We start from the raw sequence: 21545 nt of genomic DNA on the forward strand, positions 1-21545 counted from the left end.
GTCTTTGTTTTCATATTTTATATGTATTCTGAAATCCCGCAGCTGAAATTCCTGAAATAAAAGGTCTGTCCTTTGTGGGGAAACAAAAAAATATGTGCGTCCATCTGCGACTATTTTGAAAATCACAGCGGAAGTTCTAACTGCAAAGCGACTGCTCGTCCAGGTACCGTGATTTCAAAATAATTGTCTAAATAAAGGCATATGATTTTTTTTTTTTTTTTTAACCTTATGTATTAAGCTAATACCAGACTCGAGCATATGGAGGCATCAAAGAGCTGCAGCTTGTGCAGCACTTTACGTTGAAAGTACCAAACAGGATGCTGCGACACATTTTCCAACTTTATTTACTTTCGTGACGGGCGATACACGTCGCTATGGCGAGCCGTAAAACGAAAGACAAAAACCAGGACAGTGTTGACAAATACTCGGTTCTGTTGCCCACGTACAACGAACAGGAAAACCTTCCTCTGATAGTGTGGCTCCTGGTGAAATATTTAGGGGAGAGGTGAGTTCAGGAAATCTACCGGTGTTAGCTAATGTCCCTGTTCAGATAGTGTTAGCTAATGTCCCTGCTCTGCTAGTGTTAGCTAATGTCCCTGTTCAGATAGTGGCGACAGTGGCGCAGTGGTTGAGAGGGTCGTCCTATGACCGGGAGGTTGGCGGTTCGATCCCCGGCTCAGGCGCATGTGTACGCTGTCGTTGTGTCCTTAGGCAAGACACTTCACCCGCATTGCCCGGGCGCATGCGCACGCTGCGACCAGCAGCAGTTCAAACTGCTGTAAGCCAAATTGCCCGCCAAGGGACAGATTAATAAAGTATAAAGATAGTGTTAGCTAATGTCCCTGCTCTGCTAGTGTTAGCTAATGTCCCCGTTCAGATAGTGTTAGTTAATGTCCCTGCTCTGCTAGTGTTAGCTAATGTCCCTGCTTTGCTAGTGTTGGCTAATGTCCCTGCTCTGCTAGTGTTAGCTAATGTCCCTGCTTTGCTAGTGTTGGCTAATGTCCCTGCTCTGCTCGTGTTAGCTAATGTCCCTGCTCTGCTAGTGTTAGCTAATGTCCCTGCTCTGCTAGTGTTAGCTAATGTCCCTGCTCTGCTAGTGTTAGCTAATGTCCCTGTTCAGATAGTGTTAGCTAATGTCCCTGTTCAGATAGTGTTAACTAATGTCCCTGCTCTGCTAGTGTTGGCTAATGTCCCTGCTCTGCTAGTGTTGGCTAATGTCCCTGCTCTGCTAGTGTTAGCTAATGTCCCTGCTCTGCTAGTGTTGGCTAATGTCCCTGCTCTGCTAGTGTTAGCTAATGTCCCTGCTTTGCTAGTGTTGGCTAATGTCCCTGCTCTGCTAGTGTTGGCTAATGTCCCTGCTCTGCTAGTGTTAGCTAATGTCCCTGCTTTGCTAGTGTTGGCTAATGTCCCTGCTCTGCTCGTGTTAGCTAATGTCCCTGCTCTGCTAGTGTTAGCTAATGTCCCTGCTCTGCTAGTGTTAGCTAATGTCCCTGCTCTGCTAGTGTTAGCTAATGTCCCTGTTCAGATAGTGTTAGCTAATGTCCCTGTTCAGATAGTGTTAACTAATGTCCCTGCTCTGCTAGTGTTAGCTAATGTCCCTGCTCTGCTAGTGTCTCGCCATCTCACGTTTCCTGTCCCAGCTCATTGAACGTGCGCGCGCACATTCCTGTGTCAAAACTAAACTATGTGATGTCATCAGATAATAATATAAATTAAAGCTGCGAGCAGCCTTGAGAGGTTCCTCGAACCCGGCGTACGTTGGGGCCTGGCGCACGTTGGGGTACGCGCTTATTCGCGATCCACAAATGTCAGAAACACGCGTACGTCCTCTAGACGTGACCCTGATGAAGCGTGTCAAGTTTGGGACCGATCGGAAAATGTATGCTCCTGTTCCTGTAGGTGGCGCTGAGACCATCACCGTCAATGGCATGTACTCGAGTTCAGGTCTGGACTCTCATCCAGCGTGTGAAATTTGGAGACGGTCGGACCGTGCAAAGTGAAGCTCCAACAGCCATGCACGTCATGGCACAACAGCAAAGTTCGCAAGGCCGCCACGGCAACAGCGATTGGCGAAAACACAAAAGCTTTGCAATTTAGCGTCATCAATGAGTCGGGAGGCCGTCGCCCGACTTTGAGATCGATATCTCGAAACCTCTGGGAGGAGTATCGCAAAGTTCGAGACCTCTAAAATGGTAAAATGGCACATTCAAGCAAGGCCTGTGACCTCATCCTTCGATCGATCAAAAATCCCTTCGCAATTTAACGTCGCGGGTACTTGGCGATCACGTCACCCGAATTCGACGCGAATCCGATAAAGCGTCTGGGAGGAGTTCGTCAAAGTATGCCAAAAAACGTACATAATCCAATATGGCCGACATTCGGGTGGGCGGGGCTACAGAAAGCCAATTACAAATATGTCTGGAATGAGGATTTGGACGTTCCCACCAAATTTCGCGACTATCGGACAAACTACGTTGAAACTACGGCCTCCGGTGCGTTAGGGGGCGCTCTGGAGCCCCCGAAACACGCCGAGAGCAATCGCTTTACGAGCAGGTCAAGTAGGGAGATGTCCGTCTCCTGACCGATTTTCAAGAGTTTTCGCGTATGTTGAGGGGGTCGAAGCTACGCTACAAGGGAAAAAAAACAAGGGGGCGCCAAAGAGCCAATATGCAACCAAAAGTTAAAATTACACAATCAAATTCTCGTAAGTACCGTTGCGAACCTGCGCGTAAAGTTTTGTGGGTTTTCGTTGATGCTAAAGTCCTCAAAAACGCGTTCGTACATTTCAAATCTTCGCACGCCGTCCAAGATGGCTGACTTCCTGTTTGCGTAAGAATTTTCAAAAATATTTTATAGGCTCGAGACCCCCAGAGGTACGACGTACTCGGATTTCGTGACGATCCGAATACCTTTCCGGAGAAAAACCACCCTTAGGTGGCGCTATGGAGCCCGAAGGTGATATCAAATTCCAGATTTAGAAACTAGACACCAGATGTGACACTCCTATATAGTTTCGACACCTCTAGGTGCCCGGGAAGTGCCTCAAAAAGCCATTTAAAAATAATAATTTCTGCAAAAACAATAGGTTCCTTGAACCTTCGTTCTCGGAACCTAATTAAAGCTGCGAGCAGCCTTGAGAGGTTCCTCGAACCCGGCGCACGTTGGGGCCTGGCGCACGTTGGGGTACGCGCTAATTCGCAATCCACAGATGTCAGAAACACGCGTTTGTCCTCTAGACGTGACCCTGATGAAGCGTGTCAAGTTTGGGACCGATCGGACAATGTATGCTCCTGTTCCTGTAGGTGGCGCTGAGACCATCACCGTCAATGGCATGTACTCGAGTTCAGGTCTGGACTCTCATCCAGCGTGTGAAATTTGGAGACGGTCGGACCGTGCAAAGTGAAGCTCCAACAGCCATGCACGTCATGGCACAACAGCAAAGTTCGCAAGGCCGCCACGGCAACAGCGATTGGCGAAAACACAAAAGCTTCGCAATTTAGCGTCGTCAATGAGTTGAGAGGCCGTCGCCCGACTTTGAGATCGATATCTCAAAACCTCTGGGAGGAGTATCGCAAAGTTCGAGACCTATAAAATGGTAAAATGGCACATTCAAACGTGGCCTGTGACCTCATCGTTCGATCGATCAAAAATCCCTTCGCAATTTAACGTCGCGGGTACTTGGCGATTACGTCACCTGAATTCGACGCAAATCCGATAAAGCGTCTGGGAGGAGTTCGTCAAAGTATGCCAAAAAACGTACAAAATCCAATATGGCCGACATCCGGGTGGGCGGGGCTACAGAAAGCCAATTACAAATATGTCTGGAATGACGATTTGGACGTTCCTACCAAATTTCGTGACTATCGGACAAACTACGTTCAAACTACGGCCTCCGGTGCGTTAGGGGGCGCTCTGAAGCCCCCGAAACACGCCGAGAGCAATCGCTTTACGAGCAGGTCAAGTTGGCCGATGTCCGTCTCCTGACCGATTTTCAAGAGTTTTCGCGTATGTTGAGGGGGTCAAAGCTACGCTACAAGGGAAAAACAATCAAGGGGGCGCCAAAGAGCCAATATGCGACGTAACGTTAAAATTACACAATCAAATCCTCGTAAGTACCGTTGCGAACCTGCGCGTAAAGTTTCGTGGGTTTTCGTCGATCCTAAAGTCCTCAAAAACGCGTTCGTACATTTCAAATTTTCGCACGCCATCCAAGATGGCTGACTTCCTGTTTGCGTATAAAATCTCAAAAACCAGATGTGACACTCCTATATAGTTTCGACACCTCTAGGTGCCCGGGAAGTGCCTCAAAAAGGCATTCGCAAATAATAATAATAATCTCTAGAAAAACAATAGGTTCCTTGAACCTCCGTTCTCGGAACCTAATAAACAGGATACTCGATTGTATTTAGTTGGAATATAACCAAATATTAATGTAGCCTGTCATTTGTTGTTACAGTGGATATAATTACGAGATTATTGTCATTGACGACGGAAGCCCAGATGGGACACTGGCGGTGGGACAGCAGCTGCAGAAGATTTATGGAGAGGATAAAATAGTAAGTGAAAAACTTTTTATAATCCGTTTGGCTCAGGACACGAGTCATGAATTATTTAATAGAATGAATGAACGAATTGGTTTCGTGCAATGTGTAGCTAGCCCGGTGGTTCAGAACCCGAACCCGAACCCACCAGCTATCATTCCCTGCAGGGTTTAGCCCGGTGGTTCAGAACCCGAACCCGAACCCACCAGCTATCGTTCCCTGCAGGGTTTAGCCCGGTGGTTCAGAACCCGAACCCGAACCCACCAGCTATCGTTCCCTGCAGGGTTTAGCCCGGTGGTTCAGAACCCGAACCCGAACCCACCAGCTATCGTTCCCTGCAGGGTTTAGCCCGGTGGTTCAGAACCCGAACCCGAACCCACCAGCTATCGTTCCCTGCAGGGTTTAGCCCGGTGGTTCAGAACCCGAACCCGAACCCACCAGCTATCGTTCCCTGCAGGGTTTAGCCCGGTGGTTCCGAACCCGAACCCGAACCCACCAGCTATCGTTCCCTGCAGGGTTTAGCCCGGCGGTTCAGAACCCGAACCCGAACCCACCAGCTATCGTTCCCTGCAGGGTTTAGCCCGGCGGTTCAGAACCCGAACCCGAACCCACCAGCTATCGTTCCCTGCAGGGTTTAGCCCGGCGGTTCAGAACCCGAACCCGAACCCACCAGCTATCGTTCCCTGCAGGGTTTAGCCTGGCGGTTCAGAACCCGAACCCGAACCCACCAGCTATCGTTCCCTGCAGGGTTTAGCCTGGTGGTTCAGAACCCGAACCCGAACCCACCAGCTATCATTCCCTGCAGGGTTTAGCCCGGTGGTTCAGAACCCGAACCCACTAGCTATCATTCCCTGCAGGGTTTAGCCTGGTGGTTCAGAACCCGAACCCGAACCCACCAGCTATCATTCCCTGCAGGGTTTAGCCTGGTGGTTCAGAACCCGAACCCGAACCCACTAGCTATCATTCCCTGCAGGGTTTAGCCTGGTGGTTCAGAACCCGAACCCACCAGCTATCATTCCCTGCAGGGTTTAGCCCGGTGGTTCAGAACCCGAACCCACTAGCTATCATTCCCTGCAGGGTTTAGCCTGGTGGTTCAGAACCCGAACCCGAACCCACCAGCTATCATTCCCTGCAGGGTTTAGCCTGGTGGTTCAGAACCCGAACCCGAACCCACCAGCTATCATTCCCTGCAGGGTTTAGCCCGGTGGTTCAGAACCCGAACCCGAACCCACCAGCTATCGTTCCCTGCAGGGTTTAGCCCGGTGGTTCAGAACCCGAACCCGAACCCACCAGCTATCATTCCCTGCAGGGTTTAGCCCGGTGGTTCAGAACCCGAACCCACCAGCTATCATTTCCTGCAGGGTTTAGCCTGGTGGTTCAGAACCCGAACCCGAACCCACCAGCTATCATTCCCTGCAGGGTTTAGCCCGGTGGTTCAGAACCCGAACCCGAACCCACCAGCTATCGTTCCCTGCAGGGTTTAGCCCGGTGGTTCCGAACCCGAACCCGAACCCGAGCCCACCAGTTTCATCTGCACATTTACCCTTCTTTAGTTTTTTTCTAATTCACGACAGATATATGATTCTTTAATGAACCGTACATGAACATGACCTTCCGAATGCCCCGTGGAAGGAGACCTGGCCACCAGGCGCTCACGTACGAGCCCGACCCCAGGCCTGGCTCCGGGGTCGGGCACCGGTTGCACCATACCGGGCGACACCACTGTCCTTGATTTGAATTCTACTCGGAACGTTTCTCGTAAGATCAGGAACCTTCCCGAGGTTCCCTTTCCTTTAACTTCCTTGTGGTTGTGAGATTCACTCTGATTGGGGATTTATCGGATGATTAATCTGCATTTTCTGTGGTTCAGCTTCTGCGACCAAGAGCAGAGAAATTAGGACTCGGTGAGTGTGACAGCGATGTACGGATCAGTGCCCTGATCGTGCTCTCCTGATGACGCTGCTTCCATCTCACAGGCACGGCCTACATCCACGGGATGAAGCACGCTACGGGGAACTTCGTCTTCATCATGGATGCAGATCTCTCCCATCATGTGACCAGAACTTCCATCATTCACTTTTTAACTTTTGTACTGTGTAATGTCGGACAATAGTGAAAATAGGAAGTCTACAGTTTACCACTCACAAGATTTGCTCAAGCTTTCTATCTTCAATGTACTTTGAGAAACTTTATTTAGAATTGCATATTTGATCTTTGTCATTTTCTGTTTCAGCCTAAATTCATCCCTGAATTTATTGAGTAAGTCTGAATACATTTACGTTTCCTTTCTCATGAATTTGTTTCCAACAAGTCGTGTTCAGAATGTTTGAGGATTCGTTTTGTGCCTGCGCCACACACACGCACACACATTCATCCGTGTCCGTCAGAACGCAGAAGGAGGGAGACTACGACCTGGTGTCTGGTACTCGGTACCGAGGAAGAGGAGGAGTGTACGGCTGGGATCTGCGCAGGAAGCTCATCAGGTCGGAAGCAGCTCAGTGTCCGTCCACTCGTCTCCCGCCGACGAAGACTTTAGCGTGATCTCAACTCGTGCTTTTCTCTTTGACTCGCAGCCGGGGGGCCAACTTCCTGACTCAGGTGTTGCTCAGGCCAGGAGCTTCAGACCTCACTGGCAGCTTCAGGTAAGCCGTGTCCTCACCTGTACTTATACTCCAGTGTTGTTGTGTCCTCACCGTCAGGCTGTACTTGTACTCCAGTGTTGTTGTGTCCTCACCTGTACTTATACTCCAGTGTTGTTGTGTCCTCACCGTCAGGCTGTACTTGTACTCCAGTGTTGCTGTGTCCTCACCTGTACTTGTACTCCAGTGTTGTTGTGTCCTCACCTGTACTTATACTCCAGTGTTGTTGTGTCATCACCGTGAGGCTGTACTTATACTCCAGTGTTGTTGTGTCCTCACCGTGAGGCTGTACTTATACTCCAGTGTTGTTGTGTCCTCACCATCAGGCTGTACTTGTACTCCAGTGTTGTTGTGTCATCACCGTCAGGCTGTACTTATACTCCAGTGTTGTTTTGTCCTCGCCTGTGCAATTACTCCAGTGTTGCTGTGTCCTCACCATCAGGCTGTACTTATACTCCAGTGTTGCTGTGTCCTCACCGTCAGGCTGTACTTATACTCCAGTGTTGCTGTGTCCTCACCTGTACTTATACTCCAGTGTTGCTGTGTCCTCACCTGTACTTATACTCCAGTGTTGCTGTGTCCTCACCTGTACTTGTACTCCAGTGTTGCTGTGTCCTCACCTGTACTTGTACTCCACTGTATTAGGTTGTACAAGAAGAAGGTGTTGGAGAGTCTGGTTGAGCGCTGCGTGTCCAAAGGCTACGTCTTTCAGATGGAGATGATCGTCCGTGCCAGACAGCTCAACTACACGATTGGAGAAGTGAGGCATCCATCCTTCATCCATCCATCCATCATCTGTCTGTCCATCCATCCATCCATCACCTGTCCATCTATCCATCCTTCATCCATCCACCCATCCATCATCTGTCCATCTATCCATCCTTCATCCATCCATCCATCACCTGTCCATCTATCCATCCTTCATCCACCCACCCACCCATCCATCACCTGTCCATCTATCCATCCTTCATCCATCCATCCACCCACCCATCCACCCATCCATCCATCCGTTTTGGGCGTCATTATTTACTGAATGTCCGTACTCCATAGTTTTGTAGATAAATCCTGTTTATACCTTAGATGTGTCAAACTTTCACGAGAAAATGTCTGTATATTTGCTAAAGCATTCTTCCTGCATCAATGTGCATGAAGACGTCGGGTCAGGTGTCATCGTGTGGTCCGGACGAACAGGACCTGTGGTCAGCCTGGGTGTTTCCTTTAATGTTGCTGGTATCTTTCTAAGGAAGACTCTGGTCTCGTCCTGTGGAGGTTTTACTGGATGTTGTTATTCAGTCCTTCTTTAATTTGCTGTTTCTACCATTTATCAGCCATAAAACCACCGTGAAACGAACGCCCTGCTAATACAAATACCTCTGAACCCTACAAAGTCAAACAAAGAGAACCTGCCTGAACACCAGCACGCTCGTTTCAGCAAACAGCTTGAAATAAATATCAAAAGTGTGCAATTTAAAATCACATGATAGGTTCTGGAAATCTTTGACTGCAATTTCTCAAAGACATCATACAGTTTACATGCTTCAAAATGATCACTTTAATAAGTTTAATAAGATTACAATATGTTGCCTAAGGTCTCACCCACGATGTCGACCGAGGGGACAGTGTCTCTCTCTGCTCCTCATTTACAGAATCATGACGCAGCATAATATACTCACTCATTTACTGTATCATGACGCAGCATAATATACTCACTCATTTGCTGTATCATGACGCAGCATAATATACTTACTCATTTACTGTATCATGAATCAGCATAATATACTCACTCATTTACAGAATCATGAATCAGCATAATATACTCACTCATTTGCAGAATCATGACTCAGCATAATATACTTACTCATTTACTGTATCATGAATCAGCATAATATACTCACTCATTTACTGTATCATGAATCAGCATAATATACTCACTCATTTACAGAATCATGACGCAGCATAATATACTTACTCATTTACAGAATCATGACGCAGCATAATATACTTACTCATTTACAGAATCATGACGCAGCATAATATACATACTCATTTACTGTATCATGAATCAGCATAATATACTCACTCATTTACAGAATCATGAATCAGCATAATATACTCACTCATTTACAGAATCATGACTCAGCATAATATACTTACTCATTTACTGTATCATGAATCAATATAATGTACTCACTCATTTACAGAATCATGACGCAGCATAATATACTTACTCATTTACTGTATCATGACGCAGCATAATATACTCACTCATTTACTGTATCATGAATCAGCATAATATACTCACTCATTTACAGAATCATGACTCAGCATAATATACTTACTCATTTACTGTATCATGAATCAGCATAATATACTCACTCATTTACAGAATCATGACTCAGCATAATATACTTACTCATTTACTGTATCATGAATCAGCATAATATACTCACTCATTTACAGAATCATGACTCAGCATAATATACTTACTCATTTACTGTATCATGAATCAGCATAATATACTCACTCATTTACAGAATCATGACGCAGCATAATATACTTACTCATTTACAGAATCATGACGCAGCATAATATACTTACGGTAATTTAACATGGGCCAATTTACATCCAAGTCTGCTTACGACAAAACCCGCAGAACCAGCTGTCCTTCATTAAATACTCTCTGTATGTCTGGCTCAGGTACGCCTCGCTGAGAAGCTGCACCTGGGGAGCGTCGACGCACCCCCAGGTGCAGCGTGCCGCGGACGTTCCGTCCGTCTGCAGGAACGCCTTCTCATGACCTGCTGACACAGAATCTCTCACAGCCGTCCGGAGTTCCTGATGCTGCTGTTGATTGTCGTCGTTCAGCCTCTGAATCGGATCAAAGAGCAGCTCCAGCCGTGAACTGAAAGGCGATTCTCTCCTCTTCCAACCACAGGTGCCCATTTCCTTTGTGGATCGAATATACGGAGAGTCCAAGCTCGGAGGGAATGAGATTGTTTCGTTTGCCAAAGGACTGCTGACGCTGTTTGCCACGACATGATCCCTGGAATGCATCCCCCCCCCCCCCCCCAGCTCATTTTATATCCCAGCCTCCTGAAATGACTATTGCATTGTGTGAGTGAGGGGGCGTCAAAGGGGGCGTGGCTAGAAGCTACATCATCAGCCCATCGTTCCCTCTCTGCACCGCTGGCTGAACTGTCGGACTGCTCCAGCTGTGATTTACTCAAATAAAGTTCATCTTTCTGTCGCTGGTTCTGTTTTTATATTTACGCCTCCAAACCTAAAGTTCTTGTTTTTCTGAACAAAGACAGGCTCAGTGTCTTCTTGCTGTCGTCGGTTTTTAGTCCTCAGGTTAGCGTAGCTGCTTCTCAGGTAAAGCCCAGAACAGGATTCCTGACCGAGGCGCTGGTTCGACACAGCACCTGGATCTCACCCCACCGGTCCCGGTGTCCCCACCAGCAGGCCACCGGTCCCGGTGTCCCACCCAGCATCCCACCGGTCGCGGTGTCCCACCCAGCATCCCACCGTTCCCGGTGTCCCGACCAGCATCCCACCGTTCCCGGTGTCCCCACCAGCATCCCACCGGTCCCGGTGTCCCCACCAGCAGGCCACAGGTCCCGGTGTCCCACCCAGCATCCCACCGTTCCCGGTGTCCCGACCAGCATCCCACCGGTCCCGGTGTCCCACCCAGCATCCCACCGGTCCCGGTGTCCCCACCGGCATCCCACCGGTCCCGGTGTCCCCACCAGCAGGCCACAGGTCCCGGTGTCCCCACCAGCATCCCATCGGTCCCGGTGTCCCAACCAGCAGGCCACCGGTCCCGGTGTCCCCACCGGCATCCCACCGGTCCCGGTGTCCCACCCAGCATCCCACCGGTCCTGGTGTCCCACCCAGCATCCCACCATTCCCGGTGTCCCACCCAGCATCCCACCGGTCCCGGTGTCCCACCCAGCTGCCTGAAACCTTTCTGTTTGCAGTCTGCTGATCCAAAGGCTCGTCACCGTGGAAACACAAAGTAGGACGCTGATGTGATGGGGGGGGGGGGGGGGGGGCAAGCTGGCCATAGACCCGCCCATCCTGAGGGACAACGCGGTTACAGCGCCACCTGCTGTCCGCCCGTACGGCGTCCATCCGACCCTGGAGGCGTGTTCCCGCCACTGCAGCGCCGCGTTGTTTACCCCGCGGACGCGGAAACGTCGAGCGGACGCGGTCCGGGGGGGGGGCGTATCTGAAACCACGTTGACCTTAATGCTGAAATTGAGTGACTGAGCAATTAAGTTTTAATGACCCGGCCTCGCGGGGATCTCACAATGAGGCTGCTTATGCTAATGAGGTAGACGTCACTTCCGGCCCTTTTATTTGCGCCATTTTGGATCGCGCTGCCTCGGCTGGATGTGTATTGTCTGTCGGGGAACGGGCGAAGCGCCGCCGCCTGCCAGCCCAGCACGTTGGACGTTTGTTTGAAGGAGTGGACATGCCGCCGGTCGTTCCCAGCCCGAACCCGAACCCGGACCGGGACCGGGAATGAAGGCTCCAGTCGTCTCGGGTGTCTCCGGTACCGTTCACTGACCAGGGGAGGGGGAAGGATAGCCCCCGTCAGCCAGGCAGGACCGGACCACTGGTTGTTGGTTCTCTTCCATGACGCTAGTTGTCCTCGGCTATCTGGTTAGCGAGGCGCCGGAGGGGGGCGGGCGCGTCCTGTGACCGTCCCTGTTCGTCTTCACCCATCCGGGGGGGACGCATTTCACTCGGACGGGGGCTCTGGACGCGAAGCAGGTGAGCCGTCTGTGTCGTCCTGCTAGCCGCTAGCCGTGGCTACCTCGGGGACGCGATGGATGCTAGTTAGCTACAGTCCCGGTGCCTTGGCTGTCCCGGCCCGAGGGGGACGTCGGGTGTCCTCCTCGGGCCGGAACGCACGGCTCGGTGATTGGATCACCACGGAACCGGCAGCTTGGGGTTCTGGGAGGACATTGTTGTTGCTGGGAGTTGGCTAGCTTAGCATGCTAACTCCGTGCCCGTGTGTCCTCAATGCTTTGTCAGCGGCTGGGGCTCCCTGTCGGGCCCGTGGACCCGGGACCCGGGGCCCGGGGGGGCTGTCGGGGCTGACCCGGTACCGGAGCTTCCAGCGAGCACCGGTCAGTGGGAACGCTGGGAGGACTGAAAGGACATCTACGTTAGAGGGGGGGGGGGGGGTCTCCGGGACGCATCTCCGGGACGCATCTCCAAGGTGATCCGGGTTCAGCCGAGGTTCCGATCAGTTCATCATGATTGCTGCGGCGGAGGTTCCTGATTGGTGGGTTCCTCACGCCGTGACCTCGCGTTGACGGAGGGTGGTGGACAGCAGAAGTCAACCAGCACAGAGGGGACATGTCCCGGCGGAGGACAGGGTGGGGGGTGGAGGCCTCCTCTCCTCTCTTCCTTCTCTTTCTTCATGGTCACAGTTAAAGGGGTGAAACCTGTTTTGCTCCTCCTGTCTCCTTCCGTCCCTCCTTTCCTCCCCCTCTTTGGGTTTTTCTCCCTCGTTTGTTTCCTTACACCCCCCCCCCCCCCCCTCAGTGCCTCTCCATCGCCCCTGTTTTCGCTCACCCTTGTCCACCTCCTCACCCTCTCCTGACTTCCCGATATCCTCCTCTCTTTCTTTGCCCCCTCTCTCTCTCTCCTCCTCCAATGCACACTCCCCCTCCCCCTTCTGTCCCTCCCTCTCCTTCCCTGCAGACATCATGTAGGAGCTCCTGCTGACTCAATAGGAGGCGCCATTCTGTGATGGTATTCTATGGCAGGAAGTGAAAACGGGGCCGGCAGTGTTGGGAGGTTCATAATGAAGCTGCTCTCTAGCGCCATCGACAAGTCAGAGGAAACAGGAAGTAGACAGGAAGTGGAAAAGGATGTGCATCTCCCAGACGGGACCGGGATGAAGACAGGTGGATAGACAGAAATGTCTTTACTCTGGTGGACTGGAACTAACACGCACACTAGAAGGCCGTGTGTGAGTGTGTTCCTGTCGTCATCGTGGGCAGTGACCTTTGACACCACTTGGTGGAGCTGTGTTTTCAGCGTCCAGACCAGTGCTGTAAGGTACCCCCCCCACAGTGGCTGTTAGTCTGCAACAAACAAAGCTGCTGTCCTCCCCTCCCGGGTTCAGTGAAGTCCCAGCACCGCTGCTGGACGTGTCTCTGAACTGGGTTCTTCAGAGTATAGCTAATATAAGACTTTCTTGTATATGATATAGGGTATTCCATTTATTTGTTTTCTATTACAATGTGGCTGAGGTATCGATCGATTGTTGCCGTGGTTATAACCGGTGTGTTATCAGAGTCCCTTTTCCCGGGAATTGGCCGTCACTGTATCTTATTGAGCTTTGAACGCTGTTGTAGTCGTTCATGCTGTCGGCACTTGGTGCTAGTCAGCCTAGCCTAGTCAATATTATCATTGTGTTCTTCAAACTTAAGTTCATGCTCATTGCAAAATATAAAACGCCACAGCAGGGTTCAGACTGTTATAACATGTTTATCATGTATTTGTTTTTCTTTCTGCTTAACTAAGGCTAAACCACTTTTGTTTTATCGTTTTTTGTTGAAGTAATATATTTTGTTGTGTTGCACGTTTCTCACAGGTTGAGTCATTATTCAATCAAACTGAAACCGGGGGCCGCTTCCCCCAAGCGGACAGTCCTACCGTGGATACAAACGCTCAATGGCTTTAATATTTGCGTTTCCGTGGTAACAACTTCTACCTTTTCTTACCAACTGAAGCATGTCTTGTGGACATTCCTCATGCAGATTGTACGTTTATACAGGAATGATTTGTTCAGTGTTGATGTGTTTCACGCCGTTGAAGTTGCGTCGGGCCTGTAGGTCGAATGCAGTGTTTCTTAACCGGGGTTCGGCGGAGGTAAAGACACGCCCGACTCATCGTGTCATTTTGTGATGATACGCCCCACTTGGCCATCACTGGCTGCAGAGGATCACGTTACATTGCTTGGCCAATCAGTGCTGCGGGAATTTAGTGCGCTCAGTATTTAACGTGTGACTGTCGTGCTCGTACGTCGGGTGATTTATTTCTTAATATTTTAATCCATACTAAGTGTCGAGCATAAAAAGGAAGTGGTCGGACGAATATGTACGACATGGATTCACGTGCGTCACGGAACGTGATGGGAGTCGGCATCCTATCGGCATGATTAAAAAAAAGAAATTATTAAATTAAAACACATTGCTATTGCAAATACAAAACAAACAAAATACATACAATAAGCTTTCCAGGGGGAGAATCTGTATGATGGCGCCCCCTCTGGTCTCGTACTGGCAAAAATGAAGGAACACTTTTTGAAGCTACATGGAGATGGGGAATTGTTATTGCTAAGAAACGCTGGAATGTTTAATACCATTTGTTACAACATATCTTTGTGAGCAATCCTTTGAGGATGCTGGACATAAAAACATGAAAAGGAACAGACTTTGCTGTGAACATGACATGAGAGCGGCACCGAGGTGAAGCCACGCACCTGAGCTGGTCTCTCAAAGGCAACAGCAGAATTACTCTGATTGGCCGGTTGGTAGTTTCTAGTGAGTTCATGCACGGTTCATTTAAAAATATATATATATTTTATTTTTCAGTACAGAAGCGTTCGGTGAATGTGCATACGAAACTGGTGGGATTCGGTACCAGCAACAAGGTTAAGACCCCCTGCTTTAAATAAAAGCACTTCCTGGTTCAGAGTTCATCTCTCTGCCTGAGCTCCGGCTCGCCACAATATTCATGTTTGTCGTCTCTTCTTCCCTTTGGGGGCCATGACGCGCCCGCCGGCTTGTTTACACCTGCCTGGCGCAGCGCCGCGCTGAAACGTGTGTCGCAGGCGATGATGAAATGTAATATTTATTAGACACATTTTTACAGCATTGGAAAACGTTAAGAATGTTTGATCTCATACAGAAACCACTTTCAAACAAAAAATATATCACCCCCATCTTTTTACATTTTCATACAAGCTTTATGAGCTTTGAAAAATTTCCAGGGAACTTTAATCGTGAATATTCGTTGTGACGGAGCGTCTTTGAACGCCCCGTCATTTGCTGTCTCTCTACTGCTGGAGAGCTCGCAGCGGCGTCATCACCTCCGCTGAAACGGTTTCCCTGCAGGGCCGCGGTTTTCCTGTCCCCACAAACTGTTCCCCTTCGCCTTGGACTTGCCGACCCCTGCCCTAACCCCAAGCATAAGTTGTCTAGATGGGACGTCACTGTTGTGCAGTTGTCTTGACACCTGAGCAGATTGGACCTGGAGCCGATCAATGATGTGTGTTTCTATTCAGGTGTGCAGAATGTTCCAGCTCCCTGTCAATAACCTTGGTAGTCTGCGGAAAGCAAGGAGGAATGTCAAGAAGGTCCTGGGAGACATCGGCCTGGAGTTCTGTCGAGATCACCTGGAGGTGAGCAGGACCAGAGTGTGCTTGTCTCCTGTAGCTCTGCATGAATGGTGTAGGAAGACCTTCTCAGATCTGTCCTCAAACCTTTGACAACGTCATGCTAGGTTTTAGATTTGGTGTTTGTCAGCTCCCTGCCCCGCCTTCCTACGTTGTGTTCACTGCGGGGGCGGCGGCTGAAACGGATACCCCATTGCACCACGTTTACAGAGAACATCAGGGTATGAACCAGTGGTTCTGGACATCTTGACATTGCTATATGAATTCAGTTCTTAACAGTTGGATGTCAGTCCTATAAATTCTGTTAGTTGGACTCATCATAAGTGACTGCTGTGGACTCTCGACTCTACCGGCCTGGTTCCATCAATGGGGTTAACCAAAGCTGGACTCTGATGATGATGATGATGGAGTAGTGAAGCAGCATCGTCATGTTCTATCCATACCTACCTAGTCAGGACCACTATGGCACATTTTGTGTTTTTGTAAATGGCTTGGAATCACTCAAAGGCAAGAGCCACACCCTTTCTCCACGGAGACCCTCTGTCTTCTGTTTCAACGGATGTTATCAGGATTGGCTGTGCCGCTTTCATTGTCGGGTATTAATCAGAATGTGTTGCTCTTCAGGACTATGAAGACTACATGCCTCCAGAGGTCTATATGAAGCACACAACATGGGAAGACGTGTGCATGTGGGAACAGTCGCACACAAAGGTCCAGGTGTGTGAAGCACCTGCTCACGTTGTCTTTTTTCAACATGTATAAAAATGAATTTCCACATGGCAGAGCTTGTATCTGAAATGTGTCCCCTCTGTTTCCAGGACTACAGGTCCAAGCCTTTCTGCTGCTCCGGCTGCCTCTTCTCATCCAAGTACTTCTCTGCATACAAGAGCCACTTCCGCAATGTCCACAGTGAGGATTTTGAAAACAACATTCTGCTCAACTGCCCCTACTGCACTTACAATGGGAACAAAAAGACTCTGGAAACGCACATCAAACTTTTCCACATGCCAAACAACACTTCTCGACAGGGGACCGGCGGACCGCTGGCCGGGGCTGGGGGGCTCCTGAAGGACGGGTTGCTGAAGAGGACGGGGGACAGCGTGGAACAGGCGGTGTACTACTGCAAGAAGTGTACCTACAGAGACCCTTTGTACAATGTCGTGAGGAAGCACATCTACCGGGAGCACTTCCAGCAAGTGGCCCAGTCCTACATCGCAAAGCCAGGAGAGAAGACCGGTTCTCCGAACGGCACAAACAACGTCCTCAGTAACCAGATTCACTGCAGGAAGTGTCTGTTTGTCCCACGGACCTATGAGGCACTGGTCCAGCATGTCATTGAGGACCACGAGAGGATTGGCTACCAGGTCACTGCCATGATTGGGCACACCAGTGTGATAGTACCCCGTCCAAAGCCCATCATCATGGTCCCCCCAAAAACTCAGGGAGACAAGACCATCATTGGAATGGGCCCGAAAGGTGCAGTCCTGGCCACTACTAGGTCTCCTGGCTCCCAGCAGCTGGGCCGACTCGTCATCCCATCAAAGACTGGTTTTAACTTGAGTCTCCTATCTGGGATGAAGCATGATGCTGTCAGGTTAAAGACTGGGGGGGCCCAGCCATTCTCTATAGGCAGCCAACAGGTGAGGGTCACTTTACCAGGGAACGCCCAGGTTTCTGTGCCTCAGCAGTCGCATGCAGCAAAGCAACTCGTTTCTGGTGGCAGCCTCAGGAGTCCAGTTCTGGTCGGTGCTTCTTCCTCACTCAAATCCAGTCCCTTGGGCTCACGTGTGCAGGCTGCAGCGACTACCGTGGCCTCGGTCACGGCCAAGAAAGGGGGCTCCTCAGTCATCGGCACATCCTATACCCAGAAATGGAAGATTTGCACGATCTGCAATGAACTTTTCCCAGAGAACGTGTACAGTTCTCACTTTGAGAAGGAGCATAAAGCAGAGAAGGTGCCTGCTGTAGCCAACTACATTATGAAAATCCACAACTTCACCAGCAAGTGTCTGTACTGCAACCGCTATCTCCCCAGCGACACCTTGCTGAACCACATGCTGATCCACGGCCTGTCCTGCCCCCACTGCCGGGCAACCTTCAATGATGTTGAGAAGATGGTGGCCCACATGCGGCTGTCGCACCCAGATGAGCGGGTGGGCCCACGCACAGACTCCCCCTTGACATTTGACCTCACACTGCAGCAGGGCAACCCCAAGAATATTCAGTTGATTGTCACAACGTACAACATGAGAGATGCCCCAGAAGAGTCCGTGGCGTTTCACACTCAGAACAATAACGCTGCCTCGCTAATATCAGGAAAGAGGCTAATGCCTCAGCTTCCACCAAAAATACCCTCAGGGGCCTCTGACTTTTTCCCAACCAAGACTGCCCCACAGGCATCTCTGCCCTATAAGAGAGATGTGGGGAAAACACTGTGTCCTCTTTGCTTCTCTATCCTCAAGGGCCCAATCTCCGATTCACTGGCTCATCACCTGAGAGAGAGGCACCAGGTGATTCAGACGGTCCACCCTGTAGAGAAGAAGCTCACCTATAAGTGTATTCACTGTTTGGGGGTTTACACGAGCAACATGACTGCCTCCACCATCACTCTACACCTGGTGCACTGTCGAGGTGTCGGCAAGTCCCACAACGGTCAGGAGAGCCGGGTCGGCCTCGCCCAAAGCAGTAGTCTGAAACGGGCCACCATTGAAGGCTCTGACGCAAGTGCATCAAAACGAAGAAGGCCAGGACCCCCTGGAGAAAGGGCCCACCCTAGAGACGGCAACAGCTCATCCATCTTTGTGGAGAATCCTGATCAACCTGTGGTTCTGGCTCTTGAGCCAAAAGGATACGAAAATGAGTCGTATGAGTCTAGGAAGGGTTTCCTAACGCAGTACTTCAACCGAGCGCCGTATCCCACCCAGCGGGAGGTGGAGAAGCTGGCAGCCAGTCTGTGGCTGTGGAAGTCAGACATTTCCAGCCATTTTGTCAACAGGAGGCGACAGTGTGTGCAGGACTGTGAAAAGCAGAATGCCAGCGTGTTGCTGGGGTTCAGCATGCACGAACTCAGCAACGTCAGCCACGAGCTGGCATTCACTCAGGGTGCGGTGTACGAGTGTGGCCCGAATAGAAGGCGGACCTCCACTGCTCATCTGGGGGTGTCGGAGCAGGCCCTCCAAAGGCACAGGGAGCGCGTCGCTGCTAACGGCGGCATGGCGCCATCAAAGCTAAAGTCTACTGAGACGGTGGACAGTACCAAAGCTACGCCAACTTCCCCCCTGTCCAGTAGAGGACAGCCGAGGACAGTCCACTGCACCTTACCACAGATAAGGCTTCTGGACCTTCCTCAGCCCATTGACATTGAATCTGACAGTGAGGATGAGCAGCAGAAAGATGAAGATGAAGAAGCACAGCCGCATCATAAAAAGGAATTCACAAAATCTAAAGAGGGGGTGGAGCAGAGGACAAAGTCCCAAGTTGTTTCAGACCTTGATGATATGTCAGATGATATGTCAGATGATGATGATGATGAAGAAGAGGATGAAGGAGACCACGTAGAGAATGGTTTTGGGCCCATAGCGGGTCCAGGAAGTACAGCTCCCAAAGGAAGAGATGCTCTCCCTATCATTATTCCCAAGTTTGTACCTTCATCTGCAAGAAGCAGGACTGACGGGGAGACACCTGGGCAAGCAGCAGGTGTGACCGGGAGACACCTGGGCAAGCAGCAGGTGTGACCGGGAGACACCTGGGCAAGCAGCAGGTGTGACCGGGAGACAACTTGGACTTGGTCCAAGCCAACAACCTGCCTCTTATGCTCTGAAGGCCGCTGTCCAGCTGCAGCGGGGGTTCCTGAAGGAGACGACGCCAACAAGCCATCCAATGTGTTTCAAAGGCAGGACTGGACGAGCAGCTCACATTGACTTGTCCTTTTTCACGTCTTCCCCGAGCGGGACGAAGCCGTCACGTTGCCCCAAGCAAAGGAGGGATTTTGCCTTCTGAGTACTTTCTTACCTTGAGATAAGAGGTGTGGCCACTGGACTTGGAGGTGTGGCATTAGATGCTGGCTGTGGTTTTCATGTACTTCTACTGAGAATGCTGTTGTATATTTGTACAGTCTTTTAGACATGGTTGGAAACATGTACCGTAAAATATTTGCTCCTACCTGTGCATAAGGTAGCCTCATGTTTTACCTTGGAATGCTTAACAATAGGTGTCGCTTTGGTGGCTGGTATTTTCTTGTATGTTGCCGTTTATTTTTTAACAACCTAGAATAATATATCTATATATGAATGAATACTGATTTGCTGGATTAGATGTTATTTTTTTAATTCTCCTCCTTTGTTCCGGACGCCTGGCGGCACCGACGTGTTGATTGGTGCAGCATAATCGTAGGCCACGCCCCTCTGTTTCTACTGGACAGTCGAGCAACATGCTGACATCCACAAAGAGAAGGACAGCTTTTTAAGAGAATTGTCTTCAACATGTCTTCTTTGAACTGTGCGTATGTTTCTAGTTTAATTTTCACCTGAGCATTTATGAACAATAAAGTGCTGTTGTTGTTGTTGTTGTGCTTCTCACAGAGCAGATGGTCATTGCAGCTTCTTTTGTCTCGACCCTGAAGCACCAGTCCATCCACTTCAGACCTTTCCGTGTAGCAATAGTGAAGCGTCCTCTCCTGTCTTTGGGACGTCCCCTCCCAGAAGTCCATTCTCTGCGTTCGACTCATCTCGGAGGAGCAGCCCCGGTTCTCTCTGTTCATGTGTTGAAAAGTTGAAGCCCCCGTTTAGTGGAAGGAACCGATAAATTGATGAGTTGATGTCTGATTTATGTTCCTCTGTAAAAACCTGGTGGTTGTAGGAGACATAAATATACACTCGTATACTCATAACTCCTATGTCGGCCCTCCGTTTCTAAAGGGTTAAATAGGTTCCTTAAACAGCGGCTTTCTCGGGAGGTTTACCCCGAGGCTTCAACGGTCTCGCTATCAGGAATCGCTTGGGCCGAGTCTATGGTGAAGCATTCGCCTGTCTATCCGCTATTTAACTCCTGACCTCTGCCCTCTCGTACCCCCGAGCATCAGGGGGACGCCGCCAGATGAGCTCTGATCAATATGCTCCTGATGCTCCGTGTCCTGACCTGCCCCAGGTGGATCCCACCTCCCTTGCTGCTAGTTACTGCTGCCGTACTAGTAGTACTAGTTGCTGAGGTGGGCTCCTCATGCAGGATCAATCGGGTCATCGAGTGAGTCGTCTTGTCCCGTGGCTCTGGACTCCCTGCTGATGCGTCGACTCGCGTTCATCTAAAATGGAGGGACATTACCCCAGCGAGGGAGGGGGCTCAAGACTCTCCGAGGCTGGAGTGTTGCTGCGCTGCTGTAAGGAGGGATGGGAGGGAGGCCTGGGAGGGGGGGGGGGGCGAGGCCTCATCTGCAGTGCTGCGTTCAGGAGGGGAGATGGGGGAGGGGGGAGTAAGGGGTAGAAAAGATGGAGGAGTTGGGGGAGGGGAAGTGTTAGCGCCCCCTGTAGCTGGAGGAGAGTGGGGTGGGAGCTGTGAGACACAAAGAGGCAGCGAGACAACAGACCTGCTTTACAGGAAGGAGTCTGATTGGTCCAACTGGCCTGAGGTCAGTTTAACCCCCCCCCCCCCCCCCCCCCCCCAGCGGAAGAGGAGAGACATGTTCAGGTAGATAGGGGCTGACTGTTGTGCTTAGGTGGCGCCCCCTACAGGAAACTGACAGAAGCCAGTTTGTAATTATTTTCTCCAAGTCGAGGTGTGTGCGTGTCGGTGTGTGTGTGTAGGTGTGTGTGTGTGTGTGTGTCAGAGGTCATCACGACCAGGGTGCTACAGCAACCAGGACAATAACAGCAGCACAGGGAGAGAGGAGGAGAAGGAGAATGAAAAAAGGAGGTTTACGTGTGGAGACAGAGGGAGAAGGAGAGATGAGGC

General features: G+C 50.4%; 2 protein-coding genes across 2 annotated transcripts; both read left to right on the forward strand.

Annotated features, from left to right (window-relative positions):
- The first annotated feature begins 349 nt into the window (after positions 1 to 349).
- dpm1 (dolichyl-phosphate mannosyltransferase subunit 1, catalytic) lies at positions 350 to 10427 on the forward strand. The gene is made up of 9 exons (XM_068747853.1): positions 350 to 505; positions 4457 to 4556; positions 6412 to 6445; positions 6518 to 6594; positions 6775 to 6800; positions 6929 to 7024; positions 7115 to 7183; positions 7826 to 7940; positions 10116 to 10427. Exons 1-9 carry the CDS (start codon positions 375 to 377, stop codon positions 10218 to 10220), a joined length of 753 nt encoding a protein of 250 aa, XP_068603954.1. The 5' UTR covers positions 350 to 374; the 3' UTR covers positions 10221 to 10427.
- Positions 10428 to 15497: 5070 nt separating this feature from the next.
- On the forward strand, positions 15498 to 20175 carry adnpb (activity-dependent neuroprotector homeobox b). The gene is made up of 3 exons (XM_068747161.1): positions 15498 to 15605; positions 16224 to 16316; positions 16418 to 20175. Exons 1-3 carry the CDS (start codon positions 15498 to 15500, stop codon positions 19331 to 19333), a joined length of 3117 nt encoding a protein of 1038 aa, XP_068603262.1. The 3' UTR covers positions 19334 to 20175.
- The last annotated feature ends 1370 nt before the right edge of the window (positions 20176 to 21545 follow it).

The sequence above is a fragment of the Brachionichthys hirsutus genome, chromosome 2 (assembly GCF_040956055.1).
Source record: "Brachionichthys hirsutus isolate HB-005 chromosome 2, CSIRO-AGI_Bhir_v1, whole genome shotgun sequence".
Taxonomy (NCBI): Eukaryota; Metazoa; Chordata; class Actinopteri; order Lophiiformes; family Brachionichthyidae; genus Brachionichthys; species Brachionichthys hirsutus.

Excerpts from the sequence above, each read along its gene's own strand:
- dpm1 (XM_068747853.1), top strand. The coding sequence starts at position 375 with ATGGCGAGCCGTAAAACGAAAGACAAAAACCAGGACAGTGTTGACAAA. Across the intron at positions 4,557-6,411 it reads TTTATGGAGAGGATAAAATA|CTTCTGCGACCAAGAGCAGA; the intron begins GTAAGTGAAAAA and ends TCTGTGGTTCAG. Across the intron at positions 7,941-10,115 it reads TCAACTACACGATTGGAGAA|GTGCCCATTTCCTTTGTGGA; the intron begins GTGAGGCATCCA and ends TTCCAACCACAG.
- adnpb (XM_068747161.1), top strand. The coding sequence starts at position 15,498 with ATGTTCCAGCTCCCTGTCAATAACCTTGGTAGTCTGCGGAAAGCAAGG. Across the intron at positions 15,606-16,223 it reads TCTGTCGAGATCACCTGGAG|GACTATGAAGACTACATGCC; the intron begins GTGAGCAGGACC and ends GTTGCTCTTCAG. Across the intron at positions 16,317-16,417 it reads AGTCGCACACAAAGGTCCAG|GACTACAGGTCCAAGCCTTT; the intron begins GTGTGTGAAGCA and ends CTCTGTTTCCAG.